The following is an 18,600-nucleotide window of genomic DNA, read 5'->3' as shown; positions in this document are numbered from 1 at the left end:
CCCGCCCCAATTTGGCGGTAAAATGCCCGACCATATTATAGTGTTAAATAACTAATTACAATTCCAGGTTAGTGGAGAATTTTTCACAAGTCTAACTGCGTAGTTAGTTAATTTACTTTTTTTTCTCCCATAATAAGCAATGAGAAGTCTTTAATCTTCTTTGTAATCATGTATTATTTTGTAATAAAAACGAAAATAATGGAATTTTATGAACACGTGTTCCGACATCGCCATATCACATTCGTGTTATTCTGATAATTTATTAGGAAACCTGTCAATTAATTCGTTGAAGGGCTACAGTCCCGTTTTCAACCAGAAAACGAATAATTTGAAGAGATTTTTTCTAATTAAGTTTTTTTTGCTTGATTTTATATCAGTCTAATTTCTCAGTGATCTCGTGAAATTACATTCTTAAAACTTTACTCCAAACTATTTATAAGGCCTGAATATATAAAGAAATGAAGGTAAGTATTATCAAAGTTAACTCCGTTTGTTAAACGTGACCATTGAAGAACACACTACGTAACTTTGCAAGTTAGTATCAGAAAATGTAGGTAGGATGTTATGTTACAAAATCGGTTGTTATTTTTAATCGAAGCGGCAGTTCATATATTCCAACCAAAGCTGTGACATTCGATTCGGTCATCAGTGAATTTTACAAGTAAATAAATACGTTTTTGTATTGTTAACATGTGTTATTTTGGTAATATTCGTTTATCGTTTTTCGTGACTGAAGCGAAGCTAGCGGTCCATAGTGAAGTGCTGGTACCAACTCTGATGTGTGGCAGTGAGGCATAACTGGCAGATAAAGGATAAAAGTAGATTTAATGCTGTTTAAATGCGATCTTTAAGGCGTAGGTGTGATAAAACCATGTTGGCGTAGTTGTTTCCAAGGCGTAGTGAGTACGCATAGATAGTTTTGGCATGTAGAGCGGACACTCGAAGAAAGGAGTGTAAGGAAAATGTATGACACGAAAGTGAATGATGGAAGAAGCCTGAAACGTCATAGGAAAACATTGCACGACCAAGTAATAAAAAATATTGGTCAAGTTTTCGAAATAATACTTATAATTTTTCTTTTTTTCAAGACATCTATTACCACATGTACCTCCGTCATTCGGTTGTTTGTGATGTGCGTTATTCTTGTGTGAAATTATTCACGTTCAATGAACTCAAAATTAGCTTTAAATTTAAGTATAATTTTCAAAGTTTACCTACCGTAATCTATTACTTTTCAAAATTTGAATTATATTATGACGTGATTTTTCACTAATCTACGCAAGTAGGTAATATCACATGCTTTCTATTCTAATATCACATGCTTTCTATTTTAATATCTCATGCTTTCTATTCTAATATCACATACTTTATATTCTGATATAAGATTTTAGTATCATATTACTATCTCATGCTTTCTATTCTGATTTCACACGCTTTCTACTCTAATAACACATTATTTCTTTTCTAATATCCCATGGTTTATATTATAATATACTCATTATTTCCACTCTAATATCACATGCATTTTACTCTGATATCACATGCTTTCTATTCTAACTTCACATGCTTTCTATTTTAATATCTCATGCTTTCTATTCTAACATCACATGATTTCTATTATAATATCACATGTTTTCTATTCTAATATCATATTCTTTCTATTCTGATATCACATTATTTTTAATCTAATATAACATGCTTTCTATTCTGATATCAAACCTTTAACAATAATAATATTTGGCTAATTTATATAGCGCCTTTTTCATGAGAAATCACCTCAAGGGCGTTTAAATCTATTATTATATCTCATGCTTTATATTCTAATATCACACGCTTTCTACTCTAATATCACATAATTTTTATTCTAAAACCACATCCTTTCTATTCTAATATACACGGTGTCCGGAAACTCGTAGTACAAGCGGGAAACTGGAGAATCTACACCACATGGGGAACCCAAAAAACATAAAGTTTTTTGATTTGAGCATTTTCAAAAAAAAAAAAAAAAACCAAAAAAAAAATTTTTTTGGCTATTTTAGGGTTAAAGTTTTTTCTGGTGTTTAGGGTTGAATAACAGATGTTTTAACCCTGCAGAGCAGAAATATTTTATGATTACACCGGGTTAAATGAAGGGTGATTTCAAAATAATGCTTCAAATCCGAGTTTCTTCATTTGTTTTACTTTCAAATAGTTTTAATTAGTTGGGTACTTTGATCTTCAGTAATAATTTATAAGAATTTGATTAAAAAAAAAATAAATAAAATAAAATCAACTTCAAACTCGATTTACTCGATAACGAAAGCTCAAATAATAAAAAAATATACTACAAAATCGACTCTAAATGTGATGTAGATTCACCAGTTTCCCGCTTGTACTACGAGTTTCCGGACACCCTGTATAATATTTTAACTTTTGGTAAAATATTCCTAATATTTATTAATTTCCTTAATTTTTCTTAACTTTTCACAAATTTTATTCAATTTTCTTCAATGGTCTGTTTTGTCATGGAACCGAATGAATCAATCCGGGCTAAATCCTCCGTTCAATTTCATACTCCTGATTTTTTCTCAGCAGCAGTTAATATCTTAACATAACTGGACTATACGATGGATACAGCATACATTCTGTGCCTGCTCCTACTGCTAGCGGCAGCCGCAGATGCGGGTCACAGCAGGACCAGGAGGAGAAAGAGAAAGGTTGGATCCAACAAGCTGGAGCAGATGTTTGCGTGGAAACAGGTGGAGTTCGAGAACGGAGGTCTTGCAGGTGAATCCTTCATGATTTTAAATATTTTATTATTTTAAATAATTTCAATATGCTTCCGAGGTATTTAATTTTTTTTTCGTTTCTATGGCAAAGTTGTACATGATCAGAGATGGGCGAAATGGGTACCCAAAACCATTTGAAATGCAAAATGGAAATGGGTCAAAACTTTTCCATTTGAAAATGCAAAATGCAAAATGGTTTTTAGAAAAGCATTTCAAATGCAAAATGGTTTTTAGAAAAGCATTTCAAATGCAAAATGCAAAATACCTATTTTCAAAATTATTAAAAATGCAAAATGGTTTCTCAGGTCAAACAATTAAAATAATTATAGAATTTTTAAACCATTTTGTCATTTAATAATGGACATCAATGTAGAACAAACATATTACATGATGGTAAATCCAAAAACACCACGACTACAGATTATAAAACCACAAAAAATTTGCCCGGTAATAATGTTGCCAACGTAAAAACATAGAAACTGCTATCTAACATTTAATATTACAGCGTCATGGCCCCATGTTCAGTATTTGAATCAGTATTTTTTGTAATGTATCATTCAATTGCCAGGGCTCCTACCAGGGAGCAACTTTACAAATGTAAATTATCTAGCGATGTTGAGGACCGACTGATATTTGGGGCTTATGAAAAAAAGATGAGTGGAGATAGTAAGAAGAATGTTGCAAAAAAGTATTTAAAATGGAAAATGCATTGAGAAAAGCATTTAAAATGCAAAATGGTTTTTAGAAAAGCATTTAAAATGCAAAATGGAAAATGCCCATTTTGCATTTTGCATTTCCATTTGAAATGGATTTACTTGAAATAAAGCACATATCTGTACATGATGTAAGTATAAAGCAATGATGTCACACTTTCCACAGTCCTCCTCACTAGGGAGAAGTAATCTGAGACGGTCTGTAGTGGTTTGTATATGTTTGTATTTAGTTTTTAGTCGTCTTTACATCGCCTTGATACTGTTTGCAAGTTCATTATCATTCTTTCTCATTCTCTCAGCCATGTTTTTGGCTGAGAGAATGAGAAAGCTGTAGGTAGGAACGCCGAACGCTCGCATTGTATCTAGCGTGTTCCCGCTACAATGCGTTTTGTGTTGGCGAGCATTCCAGAATATTCTCGTAGCGTCGCTACAGATGTGTAATGCTCCATTGCTTATTATAACATACATATAAAAGCACAATGACATTTGAAGCCATTTGAAAAAATTATGGCGCCTTCATATTAGATATGTTCATTCATATTGGGAGGCGGGTTTGGGTACCGCCGACCCGAGAACCATTTATTGGATAACCTCTGGCAAAGAGCACCCCTAGTGGTTCGCTACGTTTGGTGATTTAGCAGGGGTGCCTGGGTTCATCGGGTGTGGCGTGTCAGATCACGGAGAAGACCGTTCACACTGTCACCTGTCTAACTGGCCTCATCTCTTCGATCTGTTAACAATGTATTGTCAAATAGACGGACTGCCCTCCTTTGTACAGAATTTAGTAGGTTTATCGAGTTTTGTGTGGCTCAAGTTCAGAGGTGGCTCCCAAGATCAACTTTACTGTTGAGTATACTTGAGATTTGTTTAGAGTTAACAGCTGGTTACTATTGAAAAATCTGTTAGCCCTATACAAGACGCCCAGTTTCTTGGAAAATAAAATTATCAATGCATTTTTATCGTTGACATGAAAAGTACATAAAAAAAAATATTTGCTCGGCCGATTTCGTACATATTTTTATCAACACGATTTATTTATAGTAAGCAAGCATCGTGCATAAATAGTTACATGTATGAAATAACATAAGATTGTAGGCAAAAAATAACCATTTAAAAATACACTGAACAATAATAATTATTTGTTGAAAATATTAATCTAATAAGTAATTTAGCAATTTGTCTTATTTTCAATATTTTTTCTTTCTTTTAAGGCTTTCAAAAAGAAGGAGAATATTACAGAAGATGATTTGAGAGGGAGATATTTAAATAGAAATGATAAAGCAAGCGCGCAAACATTTTAAAAGGACTGTTATTGTGAAAATCTATATATGTCAAGTGAATGTTTCTTCGTTTGTCCTCTTTACTTAAAAACTGGCCGGGGAAGACTTGACTCTTATTTCTGCACTGGAATCAGATATATAATCGAATGGTAGACAGTAAAAATGTGGATTTCGTGACATTACGCGACGTGAATTGTAAAAAAGATATTATGAATCAAATGGTAAAATGAGGCGTGCGTGATTCAATTCAATTCAATTTGTTTATTCCTTTAAAAATATTACAAAAATACATTTTAATTCGTTTTTAAGTGCACTTTTAAAATGGTATTACAAAAAAATAAGCGGTGTATCAACTATACCAGCATCAATAGAACTTGAATTTTAATGGCAGCTTCACCAATGCTAAATATGTCGATATCCGAATTGATTCTATTCAACAGCAAGACTGCTCTCCCCACCGGCATGACCTGCAGGCAAGTTAGTCCTGCAGGCCGGGAGATAATAATAATAATAATTGTATGACTTGTATAGCGCCGTTTTTGTGCAAAATCACCTCAAGGGCGCTGTACAAACTTATAATACATTTCTACAGTGATATATGTTATTACTCAACTATTTATGGAGAAAATATACAGTACAATACTTACCTGGTTGGTCACTTGAGATTAACACTTAATTAACATTATCTAATTGTTTATTGCTGAAATTTAGATACAGAATTTAGGACTTGATTGAAAAATTGAATATAACTGGACTTTCTCTTAGGAATGGTATATTTAATTTAAGGGTACGACAGCTTAAAAACGTAAGTTTTTAGTTTAGACCTGAATTCTGTTGGACTTGTTATGGATCTTAGTTCCGGAGGAAGTTTATTCCAAGCTTTCGGCCCAGATACTCCGAAAGCGCGATCACCAAACTTAGTATTTGGCTTGCGCTTAGGTTCTATCAGTCTGCCTACAGCTGATGATGTTGCTGATCTAAGAGTTGACTGCCTCAGACCAGTGTTTTCCGGGACGCATAGCTCAGAGATGTAGAGTGGGGACATTTCATTGATGGATTTAAACACCATCCAGCACAGTTCGTACTGGATTCTTTCAGGGCACTTGAGCCAGTGAAGGTTACGAAGGTACTCTGAAATGTGCGAATATTTTGAAACCCCGGTTATGAGCCGTGCTGCTGCATTAAACACTGATTGGAGTTTGTCAATTTGATATTTTGGAAGGCTGGCATAAATGCCGTTGCAGTAATCGAGACGTGAGACTACGTAAGAGTTGATAAGTAGTTTTGTTGCTTCTGTAGGAAGGTTTCTTCGGACAGACTTGAGTTGTCTTAGGTGAAAAAAACCGATGCTTACACTCCTATTTATTTGACTTTTAAACGAAAAGTCTGAATCTAAATTGACACCGAGAAAACAGTCTATGTGACGGAGATAACCATCAGAAACATAGAGACTAATACTACTCTCCATGATAGTCGGACTTTCAAACCCCACGAATCAGTTCGAAGAAGTGTGATACAATATGTACATCTCTTCTGATTTGTTTGGCATTTGTTTTTTTCTGGGGGGTGTAGGCGAAAATCGACCGCTCTTCCCCTTAATTTAAATCGGCTCGAGGGTTTATTTACGTGTGTGCCGCGCGCCTTCGCTCGCTTGCTGATGTTTTAAAAATCACCATATTCGGGAGAAAGACGACCGCCCCGCCCCTCGATTTGTATCAAACCTAAAGACAGAAAAAAAATTGCCATCATTTTAATCGTATTTTCAAAGATTCCGATTTTTTTTGAAAAATGGTTGTTATTAAAACATTTTGTTTCAATTTTGCAGGCCAAAATGCAACTGTATTCGACTTGCCAATGGGATTCGAGATATGGAACGATAAACTGTTTCTTGGTTTCCCCAGGAGAAGAACAGGTATAAATTCACTTCACTAAACAATTTTGAGGACTTCGTAGCAATAATAAATTAAGGGTCTACAAATTTATTTGAGTTGTGAAGGTTCTGGTTAACGTGCAAGTTTTTTAAAATTTTTATTTTTTATTATAACCACTATTTAAACATTGTACCTAAATACAAAATATAATATTAAATATATGGATAGTAAATTGTATTTCTTAGTCCTCCTCACTAGGGTGACCTGTGCTGAGGCGGAATAAAGTTATTCATTTCTGTTTTATTAGTTTTCTATGTCGTTTTTAATGGTTCTTTCAGAGTTTTTTCATTAATCTCTTTTAGCCATTTTTTTATTCTTGATTTGTTAAAATTAAAATTTTCTATTCGCTTTATGTCAGGGGGAAGGATGTTGTGGAGTTTCGTCGCAAAATAAATATAATTTCTCTGTACGAATGTTGTTTTATGACCTCGAATATTTTTTTATGAATACGCGGAATTGTAGACTTAGAGGATTCAGTATTTTTGAATAGTTTCAATGGTAAATTTTTAGAATATATTCGTTGTACATTGTACGTTGTAATTGAACATTTCAATCGAAAGCATTCTTTTGGGTACTTTCAGTATGGTCTTTATAATTCCTTTTTGAATTGGGTTCAGGTTATGTATCTCGTTTTTTTCATGTCCTTTTTATTTACCACATTTTTAGAATTTAAAGAAATATATAAGTTTTGTTAGTTTTTCCACGATACCTTTGATATGTAGGTCCCATCTAAGATTTTCATCAATTACTACCCCGAAATATTTTATGCTTTGTGATTTTTCTATAATTGGGCATTGACATTGAACATTATTTCTATGGCATTCGTGTAATTTTAGTTCGAGTAATTTTACTGGTTGGCCCCTTTGAGTAGTTCATTGAAAATGTTATTTATTTGGTTTTACTTATATTAAGGGAAAGTGAGTTAATTTTCAGACAATTTTGAAGTGTACTAAACCCCTTTTTAACACATAAAATTTTTCTGTCCAGTTTTCTTCCTGAAATAAGATCTCACAACTTTATATGTGTAGCGATCGATACTGTTATAGTGTTCCAGAAAGCCGACCGGTTTAAAATGCATGGGCTTCGAAATTTCGAGACACTTTGATAGGCACAATTAAATGTGTAAGGTAAACAATACGAGCTACCTGTCTATGGGCTACCGACATCTAGAGCTACCCACGACAATACTTTGCGAGTTGGACTAGGCTGCCCAACCTTTTTAACAGTGGCGGGAATCACTGGCGGGCCACTGAATACCTGACGGTTCCTATTTCCATGGGGGGGGGGGGGGGGGGGGTTAGAGAATTTTTATAAAACATAATTCCCCACAAAATGAGTGCTCCCCACAAAATATTTGAAATCCATGGGGGGGGGGGTTGTTACGGAACTTCGCTGAGAAAAAATTCCGCGCACCTAAAAACATCATATGTGATTCCCCACAACAATTTTTCGAATTCCATGGGGGGGGGGGGGGGTGGCTACAAGATTCATTTCGGACACAGAAAATATTATATAAAAAACCGGTGTATTTTTGTTTAAAAAGTAAGTTCAAGAGGTTAGATTTTTTCGTCGCTGATTCTTGTTCTGAGTAGATAAAAATAAATAGCGATAAATCGCCTTCGTTGGCAACACTGGTGACCGCGCGCAAGCTGCATTGTTTGTTTTACCGCGGGCCCGCGACACTTTTTTTAAAATTGGCGGATTGGCGGGTTTTTTGAAAATGGTTCACGCGGGCCACTTGTAATTCGTTCGCGGGCCACATTGTGGCCCGCGGGCCTGGGGTTGGGCAGCCTTGGACTAGTACATTGCGCATTCGCTAGAAGGTTCTAGCTTGTTGCCTATGCATAATTCCTGCGCCAACGAAAGTACCACAAGTACTCAGACTGAGCGAGTTGTCTCCAGTTTACCAGCGGTCTCGCGTGCTTACTACCGCTATATAAATAGGCCCGACGCAGCGAGTATTCAGTCAACTAGCTCGCGCGCTCGTAACCTTGACCCAGATATCGCTTGCATTCCACGCCAAAATAATATATTGCCTACTCGTATTTATTCCGTAAAATAAACGCGTTGTGTGTGTAGTAATTGCTATTTGTGCATTCTTAAATAAACGCTTCAACTGAATAAATCGAGACTTTTATTTTAGTACACCAAGATAACTACATATGTATTCATCAAAACATAAACCAGCCATGAAATTTTAAATTAATACGTTTATTTGGGAGCGACTGTCAATTGCCATTTTAAATGGGATATTCAAATATACAATATTTGTAAAAGCCTGAGAGCGTTTGTGTGTAGATTATATAAACTGAAGTGTTTAGTCCCTATTAATATTTAAAAAATAATTTACCTATCACTCGCAGAATCAACTCTACGATATGGAATAAAAACTTGGGGTCATTCTTGTAAACAATTCAAAATTCTGTGGTTAAATAACTAGTTCCAAAAAAATTTTTTTACACAGAGACGTAACATTCATTGTTGTATCGAAACATAAATATCTTGCCTGTACAGGCCTAACTATGGGACAAACTATTGATTCAGCATATATCTGACTCTGAATATAAAAAGAAATTGGAAAATTAACACAACACTATGTTGACAAAGACATATTTACATTGTAATTGAACTATTGCATTCTGGTGACAAACTGCTTAGTTATAGTTTAACGGGATCATACTTAAAATGACCACAAAGTTCTAAATAATTGGTTTGTAACCTAGATAGTGTCTCGGATAAACTTTTCCGTTTTTTTAATATATATAGTGTTTCAGGTATACCTGCTACTTTAAACGTTGTGAGTCTCTCTGAATCCATTGACAAGTCTCCCGTTGTTAGACCTTACCCTGACCAGCAGACAAACGACCTCAACTCCACCAGCCCAATAATCAGCGTTTCCAGACCGAGAGCGGACTCCTGCGATAGACTGTGGCTGATAGATGTTGGATTGGTGTCTAGCAATGGTAATTATGTCCATGGTATTTTGGGTTGTAGTCCCCAAAAAATATTGTTTGTCTTAATTGTTTTTCACAGAATCAGTTCCAATTTTGAAAATTATACTTAAATTCAAATCAAATTTGAGTTCATTGAATTTGAAAACTTCACGCAGTCAATGATTGGTTTAGCGTCAACTATGTCACACCAACTGATTGTGTACCCGGTGTTGTTCGAAATTGTGAACGGTTTTGAGTAAAGTTTGGTTTGCTGAAATCTGGAATAAATACCTAAAAACTGGCCCATTTTTAAGAAAAATCAAAGGAATTGAAAAAGTTAACATTTTTCAAGTATTTGTTACACTATGGGCCATGTCTTCCTCGGGTGTTCGACTTCTCCTACGATTCAATTAAACGTCATACATTCTCCTAGCACCCCTTTCTTCATTAATCAAGTTCTCCTCATTTACCACAAATAATTCTTTGATTCATGTCTTCGTCAAGATTCCTCTACTTTTTCTACAATTCCCTTGATGTAGTATCATGCAATCCACTACTTTTTTTTTATTTTTATAGTGAATACCTCACAAGAATCCCAACTGCTCCCGTCTGGAGCCAGTGAGACTATGGCATCCCCAATTGGGGGATGTTGTGAGGCTGAAGGTAAGTGGGGAAGGGAAAGAGGAAGGTGGGGAAGTACCTGGCTATTCAGATCTAGTCACTAAACACGGCTAAAGCCATTTGGAGCAACGTTTCAATTCTGAATGGTGGTCTTACACCAGGGCGATACTGGTAGTATCTTCCACTCTGGAACGTGCCGCAAATATACTATATATTATTTTAATTAATTAATTGTGAAATAACACAAATTAATCAAATAAAATTTATTTGCGCACGCCGGGTTCGAACCCGCGACCTTCGGAATGGCAGTCCAATGCGTTACCACTGGACTATGCCGGCCGTCAACTACTACTAAAAAACTACAATATCGACTTTAATTCGACTTCCATCTTATTCCAGTGCAGAGATAATAAATTAAGTCATTATCGGACGTCCCTGACTTTATCTAACATTTAAACTACCCTCTTAACATCTAAACACTTCTGGCACTAATAAGAACAACCTATCGAATTTTAAAGGAAATCGTTCCACTAGTTTTGGAGTCTATTTTTTATTTTTATTTTTTTTTATTTATTTATTTCATCAAAAAATTACAGAATATATAAATATATCATTAGTAAGTTATATAGTTATATGTTAGTTAGAAACAATGAACAACTACTACCCGTGGCTCTATCCTACTGACTTTCTCTTGGGCATGCTCGGTATGAACCATCTACGGGTCAGAAGAGATGTGCATATTGTATCACACTTCTTCAAACTGATTCGTGGATGGTTAGTAAATCCGACTATCATGGAGAGTATTAGTCTCTATGTTCCTGATGGTTATCTCCGTCACCGACAGCATAGACTGTTTTATCTCCCGGCCTGCAGGACTAACTTGCCAATGGTCATGCCGGTGGGGAGAGCAGTCTTGCTGTTGAACAGAATTAATTCGGATATCGACATATTTAGCATCGGTGAAGCTGCCTTTAAAAGGCAAGCTCTATTGATGCTGGTATAGTTTATACACCGCTAACTATTATGTAATACAATTTTACAAATATACTTAAAAACGAAATAAAATGTAATTTTGTAATGTTTTTAAAGGAATAAACAAATTGAATTGAATTGAATTGAAATGAAATTGTTGAAAGAATAATGTTACAATAATACAGCAGTTTCTAATATAAGAAAAAAGTAGATATGAATGTAAGAGTTTTATATAGAAATGGCATAATATACTATATTTTAGGTTGTGCATAACCTGCCTCACTAGGCGAACCTGTATTGAGGCAGAATTTTTAGTTAATTATTTCTCCATTTTGTCTATGGTTTGCTTATATGTAAATGTTTAATATGGGTTCCCATACAGCAATCCATTATTTTAGGTTATATTATTGTTTACATATTGAAAATACAAATACAACAAGTTTAAGCACAATACATACTATAATAACTTACAGTGACAAGGCATTTGGTTTCTTTTTATTATTGTTTGCATTTACACAATACATATACAGTAAGTTTTATCACCGGCACAAAGCACTCTTTTCAGGGTGAAATGCCTAAAACCAAAAAAAATAAGTTTTATCACCGTACATACTGCAATAACTGTCAATGACAAGGCGTTTGGGTGAGGGCACCAGTATAGGCTCGATCGATATACACATACGACATTACATTTTATCTATACATATATTTATTTAAATCGTTAAGCTCAGGAGCTCAAAACCCTCGTGAAAAATAAGGAAACATGAAAAAATCAGCATTAATGCTTGTATTTTGGATTGTTCCAGGCGTTGTAAACCAAGTGAAGCCTCCTCAAATTGTGATCATCGATCTCCATACTGACAAGATAATCAAAAGGCATGAACTGCAAAACATTCGAGATGGTGGAGGTAAGTGGTGAAGACAAAAAAATAATAGTGGACCTTAGAGTGTACCTTGAGGCATGCCAAAAAACCGAAAACTTGAAAACGTTTATAAATCTGAGCAGCTTTTTTTCACTTGTTTAGGTTGTGGAAAATGAAAACATTTAACTTTGAATAACATTGATTAAAGCTGAAGACATAAATAATGGTCCAAGGAGTATCTTGAGGTATAACAAAAAAATTGAAGCTCGGTGGATGGACAAATTGTGAACAGGAGGATTCCAAATCGCTTTGGTTGTTTCTAAATGTTTGTTTTGTTAAAATACACTCATTATAATTGTTAAATTTATAGATCGCTGAAGAGATACGCCGAGAAACGGTGTGCTATGGGCGTGTCTGTGTGCTTAAATTGATCCTTTTTCGAAAGAAATCGGTCAAATATCGAAACTTTTCCTTGAAAATCATGAAATCCTTAGTCTGTCTGGGACCTAACAGTTAAAATGACTTATATAAGTTGGCAACATCAGTTTTCTTTCAAATAGGAATGGACCACGCTCCACGTAAATAACGAAAATAGAAGTAGACCCAAGAGCGTCCCTTGAGGCATTCCAAAAAAACCAAAAATTTGCGGGTTGACAGATTTTGCATTGTATGGGAAGAAACTGACGAGAACCGTTTTGATATTTTCAAGTCCAAAAGAATTATTGTATTGAATTTTAGATATTATGCCGTGTTGAGCTTCCTCCTTCTATATACTCTTCAAACGTTTCAGATAGCTTTGCATTGACCATCATCAGGACCGATGTGGAGAATATTGGCTAATACACAGCTTAATACACTAAAAAAATCAATCACGTTAATAAGTAGTTAACTAACTAACTAACCATCACGTTTTACTGAAGGGGTGATCAGAGAAAATGGACCGTTGAGCAATTCAGTCTTGGCAAACACTCCTCGCTTCTTTCACATTCATACATCATTACTGTTTGTTTTATTGCAGGTATAGTAGGTACGACTGTTGATATCCCTGGTGGTGATTGCACCAACGCGTTCGCGTACATTCCCGACCTCAGAGGCAACCGAGTTATAGTCTATAGCCTAAAGGAGGACGCTGATTGGATTGTGCGTCACAATCTGTTCCACATGGATCCGGAAGAGGGGGATTTCGATCTCAATGGTAAGACAACATTCATTATTATCTTTTTCCACATTTCCTATTTGGGTAGAGGGTCTATCACTTTGACAAGACACCTCCAGGCGTCCCTGACCTGTCCTACTTTAGCATCCCCAGCCTCTCCCCACAGTCTTGGATTTACTATCACCAATTTTCCTGGAAAACTTCCCTCTGAAAGTCCGTCTTCTTTATTTAACGCATGCAGGACCGGTCCTATGTGGGCGCAATTGGAGCAGTCCGCTCCGGGTTCCAAATTACCAAGGCGCTGATAATACCTAACACATCGCCCTTGAGATTATTTTTCATAAAAACAGCGCTACACAAAAATACAAATCGAATATTATTGATTACAGTGATCACCTACCTAGGCGTTTTAAGAGGCGCCAAAATTTTGCGTATTCAGGGCCGGCCCTGAATTCATGTCACTTCATCCGCGACTTTTCCATGAAGAGCAGCAGGGGTTCAATTCTAAACACATCTTAAGATGAAATTGAAAGTAGATTGTAAAAGTAATGGTATTAAATGATCTGCAATGTCCTGTCATAAACCCTGCGAATTCTCACATTTCCGATGAAAAATCTACAACTAAAAGATCGTCACAATATCATGTGTCGTTATGATCTTGCAGTCACTCCTTACTTTACGGAACCTTGACAGTCCCAATATTTTTTATGTGAGAATCGTACCAGAATCTCACCAAACGGGGCCAGTGGAACCTTGGAAGCTGTAGAATGAGCGAAGAGGAAGAGAAAGACAAAACAAAGTGGATATCTACCGTCGACCCAATGACCAATTAATGTGAAGCCGTGGTTGTCGAATCTCTCACATGTATAGTGAATTATATAATATGGGGAATTTCCATTGTAGGCCTCAAATTCCAGTGGAACGACGGTGTGTTCAGTATTGCCCTGGGTCAGGAGCAAGAAGACGGCTTCAGAAACGTGTTCTTCCACGCCATGGCCAGCTTCAGCGAGAGGGTCGTCTCCAGCGCCGTGCTGAGGAACCGAACCTTGGCCACCAGGGCTTACCACGGAGACGACTTTAAGGTACCCTAACTATTAATTTTTTGCTGACTTAAAAATATGAATATATAAATCCACACACATCGCTCTGACATTTTTGTAACATCTTATATTTGAGCTTTGATTTCAATAAGGAAATTGATTCCATTTAAAAAATATATATTTTTACCATTTCAAATTAAAATTAATTCTCCAAGTTTGAATTTTATTAAGCCTGCCAAAACGATCATAACCCGAGCGGTAAGAGGTAGATGGGTACGTGACGTAATATGTGCTCTGCACGTCTACCGTGGGTAGTACTGGGTAGGCATTTTATGTGGAGATATGTATATTTAGATTGGGTGTTTGTTGGTTACATGAATATATTTTATTCTACTTCCTTATTGCTGTAGTGTTTGGGTGTGTTACGATATTTACAATCTGTTACTTTTTACAAAACTTCTTTATTGCTGTAGTGTTTGTTGTGTTACGATATTTACGGTCTGTTACATTTTACTCAACTTCCTCATTGCTGTAGTGTTTGGGCGTGTTACTATATTTACAGTCTGTTACTTTTTACTTAACTTCCTCATTGGTGTAGTTTTTGAACGTGTTACGATATTTACAGTCTGTTACTTTTTTGAGTGGTTGGCGATATTTCCACTTTGGGTCAGATGTGATATTTCCGGTTACTTTATTTGATTGCAATGTGATATTTCCAGTACCTGCGTTACTTTGTGATGATGAGTTTGAGCCCGATGTATAATTTAAGGATGTTACTTTGTTCTACTGATGTTTCCAGTCTGTTAATTTGTTCTGCTGTTATTTTAAGACCATCGGCACGCGCGGTCCCAACTCCCAGACCAACATTCACGCCGTGGACCAGGGGTCTGGCATTATGTTCTTCACGCAGCCTGGCACCAGCTCTTTACATTGCTGGAGAACAGATGCACCATTGGATATGAGACACATAGGGACTGTAGCTCAAGATGATGAGCTGCTGTTCTATCCATCAGGTAAGGCAACAACTAAACGCACGATCCCCGAAAGTGTGCTGAGTTTTTTTTTTTTTTGCATACCTCAAGGAACACTCTTGGGACCACTTCTATTTTACACTTTTCATTAATTACACTGAAAAGTTACATTAATAGAAGTGAGACCATAGGTAGCGATTTGAAGGAATACGGATGTGCAAATTTAAACCTCAGATAAGCTAATGAAAATAATCATCCGTTCAAAAGAAAATTCCATATTTGATCAATTTCAAAATCAGGAAGAATAAACAGAAACATTTTTTTGGGGGGGGGGGGGGTTGAACAAAACCATGCTTGATTCTAACTTACTTTCAAAGGGTTAGACTAGAAAATTACCATTAAATACTTTTATTATTTAAGCACATTAATAATATCACAAAAGATTCCACAATCTCGTCGTCGCTTGGTCCTCCAAACGCCATGAGCGAGCAGAGGCGAAGCGCCCCAGTGCTTACCATTCACCAAGCACCGGATACTGGAGACAGATTGCAATAATCATCTACAACTAACCTACTATCATCACTATCGACCGTAAAGAAGCATTCTTATTGGCTGAAGATACGGTTTGGACCCGGTGCTCTAAATCTACAGTCTTGTGCGGATTCACGTCCAGTACACTTTAAGGGGATGCCATACGTAGTAATTCAAAATCATGTGTTTTTGGTTTGAAAATTTGGTCGCCTAGAAATGTTTTAGATGCTTTAATTAAATACTGCGAATAGAATACATCTTGGCCTTTGAAATAATCGAGTATTTTTTATAAGCCCAGAAAAAAATAATGTAAAGGCCTATGAAAACAGCTTTGAGGTTCAAAATCAGCTACTTACGAACTCATTTTCGGTTATGATTTTATTGTATAATGTGGCAAATTAAGTTATTTATAAAATGATCGAAAAAAAAAAAATTATGCCTGAACATCTACAAAATAAAATAAAAGGCACTTTTTGGCCATGTTTTTTTCTTGCATAAATCAAAACAGGCGGATGGTGTTAAGCGGGAATTTAAACCTTATCGCCATCTACGTAAGGGTTTTTATTGATTGCGGCTCAATTTAAAATATTACATGACCTAGTGCATCGCCTTAAATAAATATGTTTCGGTTAACAGATATGAAAGTGGACAGAGAGGGAAATGTTTGGGTCATCTCCAACAAGTATCCAGTGTTCCTGTTCTCAGTTCTAGACGCTAGCAAAGACAACTTCAGGGTTTTCAGGTAACATCAACACAAGATTTTTTTTTCTTCATATTTGATTAACTACTCGAGCATTTTTGGCATATAAAAGCAAATTTAAAAAAAAAATTGGGATGTTGTGAGGAAGGTTTTTTTTAAGGAAAGGATGGAGAGAAAGTTCTGGGAAGGTAAAGCGTGTGAGAATTGGGTAGGAATCTACAGATCAGTGTGGCTAGTAGTGACGGAGATATGAATATATCACTCTCACTGCGGGTCAAGGCAATGGGTTGAGAGACCAGTTGAGAGGTAAAATGGTCTCCCTAAACCAGTCTCTCCTGATCTGGCACGTCACGCAGCTGATGGGTAGGTGCATCCTGAACACACCTCTCCCGATGAACCCGGGTGAGCAGCATCCTCGTTCGTGACTCCAGAAGCCTCCAGTCAGGTTGTAAGGCTGATCGGCTTGTTGGCTTCTTTCGTTTTCACGCCAAGGATTGGCTTGCCGTTTGAGAGAGATTGAGAGGTTCTCTTCTAAGTAAAACACTTGTGTTTTGGCTTGCTTTGTTTTAATATGTCACAAAAAAGAGGGTAGACTTAAAACTCAGAAAGGGAAGCGAGAGTTGATTGATAATGAATGTACACTGAATGATAATGTAGAATTGAATCCCCATTTGGATCACAACACGCTATTTATAAACAAAACAATATTTGACGTGACCACGGACACAAGATATTATAGACGCGAAATTCATGACAATATTACACTATGACGTGCCATAGACAAAAATATTTAACATAAAAAGTGGCTTAGACGGAAAAAGATAATGTAAAAGGCTCTACGCATCGAGATTATAACATGAGAAAGTGAAAGAGTTTAGGCTTGACTGAGTTTAAATATAAAACAGGACAATCACAAGATAGGACACGCAACACCGGGCACCCTTGCTAAATCACCAAACTTAACAATGTGTGTTGTGAGGCTAAAGGTAGTGGGGAGAGGAAAGAAATGGGGAAAGAGGAAGTTAAGGAAGTAACTGGCGATTAAGATCTGATCGATTGGTGATTTTTCACACCATAGAAAGATGAACATACAGAATTGAAACATTGCTTTAAATGGCTTAAGACGTATTTGGTGACCAGATCTGAATAGCCGGGTACTTCCCCACCTTCCTCTTTTCCCATTTATTTCCCCTCCCACTACCTTCAGCCTCACAGCATGCCCCAATCGGGAATGCCATAGTCTCACTGGCTTTAGACGCTTAGGAGCATTTGGAAATCTTGGTACTAACTACACAGGTTTTAAATTAATTTAGAATTTATGTAAAGAAATAGTGTCCACTAATTCTACTTTGTTTTAGAGTGGAAGATATACCCTCAGTATTTCCCTGTTGAAAAACCATCAATCAGAATCAAAATGTTGCCTACAATAGCTTTAACCATATTAAGAGATCTGAACTGAGTTAGATACTGCATAACCATCCACAAGATGCCACAGTCCCACTTGGGCAGTTGGGACTTTATTAATTATTATTAATAATTGGTGTATTTCTGTTCCAGAGTTCCAATCGAAGAGGCCATTAAGGGAACAGTTTGTTCATGATAAATCATAATTAATATACAGGGTGTATCGGCACGTACCCGACAAACTTTAACCAGCTATTCCTTAGCATATTTGGAGTAAAAAATGTTATGGACACTTTGCTGTCCGGTAACATTTTTTTTTAATAAAAAATTTACTATTCATATTTTCACCACATGTCACCACTGTTTTATCCTTTGTCAAAGTTTGAAAACACGTCTGGCAATATTTTGTTCGAGTTTCGTTGAATAATGTACGTACGTACCTACGTTGGCGCGCTTTTACAATCACAACGAAATGGCACGGCACCATTCGTCTCATTTTTATTTATCTTTTTTTTTTTCCTGTCGGAATCATCTATGCTATTACCAACCTTATTATTATTTTTATTACTTATTATGTAAATATGGAATGTATTGCATTGCACTACCCCTGCATACATTCTGGAATAAATTCTTACTGTAATTATTATTATTATTTAACTATTATTATTTAGTGTGTACGAAAGAGCGAGGACACTTTTTGACACACTTGCTAATAAC

At 36.1% G+C, this 18,600-nt stretch overlaps 1 protein-coding gene across 2 annotated transcripts; it reads left to right on the top strand.

The window, feature by feature from the left end:
* The first annotated feature begins 543 nt into the window (after window positions 1–543).
* LOC149416076 (L-dopachrome tautomerase yellow-f2-like) lies at window positions 544–18,158 on the top strand. Of its 2 annotated transcripts, none has more exons than XM_089642046.1 (10): window positions 544–661; window positions 2,575–2,766; window positions 6,587–6,673; window positions 9,467–9,655; window positions 12,025–12,126; window positions 13,100–13,276; window positions 14,141–14,319; window positions 15,107–15,290; window positions 16,416–16,521; window positions 18,037–18,158. In XM_089642046.1, the coding sequence occupies exons 2-10, from the start codon at window positions 2,607–2,609 to the stop codon at window positions 18,077–18,079; spliced, it is 1,227 nt and encodes a 408-aa protein (XP_089498172.1). In that variant the 5' UTR covers window positions 544–661; window positions 2,575–2,606; the 3' UTR covers window positions 18,080–18,158. The 2 variants fall into 2 exon arrangements, with proteins under 2 accessions (XP_089498172.1, XP_089498171.1); XM_089642045.1 differs by having other exon boundaries at window positions 616–661; window positions 2,572–2,766.
* The last annotated feature ends 442 nt before the right edge of the window (window positions 18,159–18,600 follow it).

Source organism: Hesperophylax consimilis, chromosome 17 (genome assembly GCF_061612785.1).
Source record: "Hesperophylax consimilis isolate HC1 chromosome 17, BYU_Hcon_1.0, whole genome shotgun sequence".
NCBI classification, from domain to species: Eukaryota; Metazoa; Arthropoda; class Insecta; order Trichoptera; family Limnephilidae; genus Hesperophylax; species Hesperophylax consimilis.
Note: the sequence above shows the minus strand (reverse complement) of the source record. Positions and strands in the feature narration are given on the sequence as shown.

What these genes read in the sequence shown, in the direction of transcription:
- LOC149416076 (XM_089642046.1), top strand. Translation starts at nt 2,607, where the DNA reads ATGGATACAGCATACATTCTGTGCCTGCTCCTACTGCTAGCGGCAGCC. An exon ending in CGAGAACGGAGGTCTTGCAG is followed by an intron (nt 2,767 to 6,586) that starts GTGAATCCTTCA and finishes TCAATTTTGCAG; the next exon opens with GCCAAAATGCAACTGTATTC. An exon ending in TTTCCCCAGGAGAAGAACAG is followed by an intron (nt 6,674 to 9,466) that starts GTATAAATTCAC and finishes ATAGTGTTTCAG; the next exon opens with GTATACCTGCTACTTTAAAC.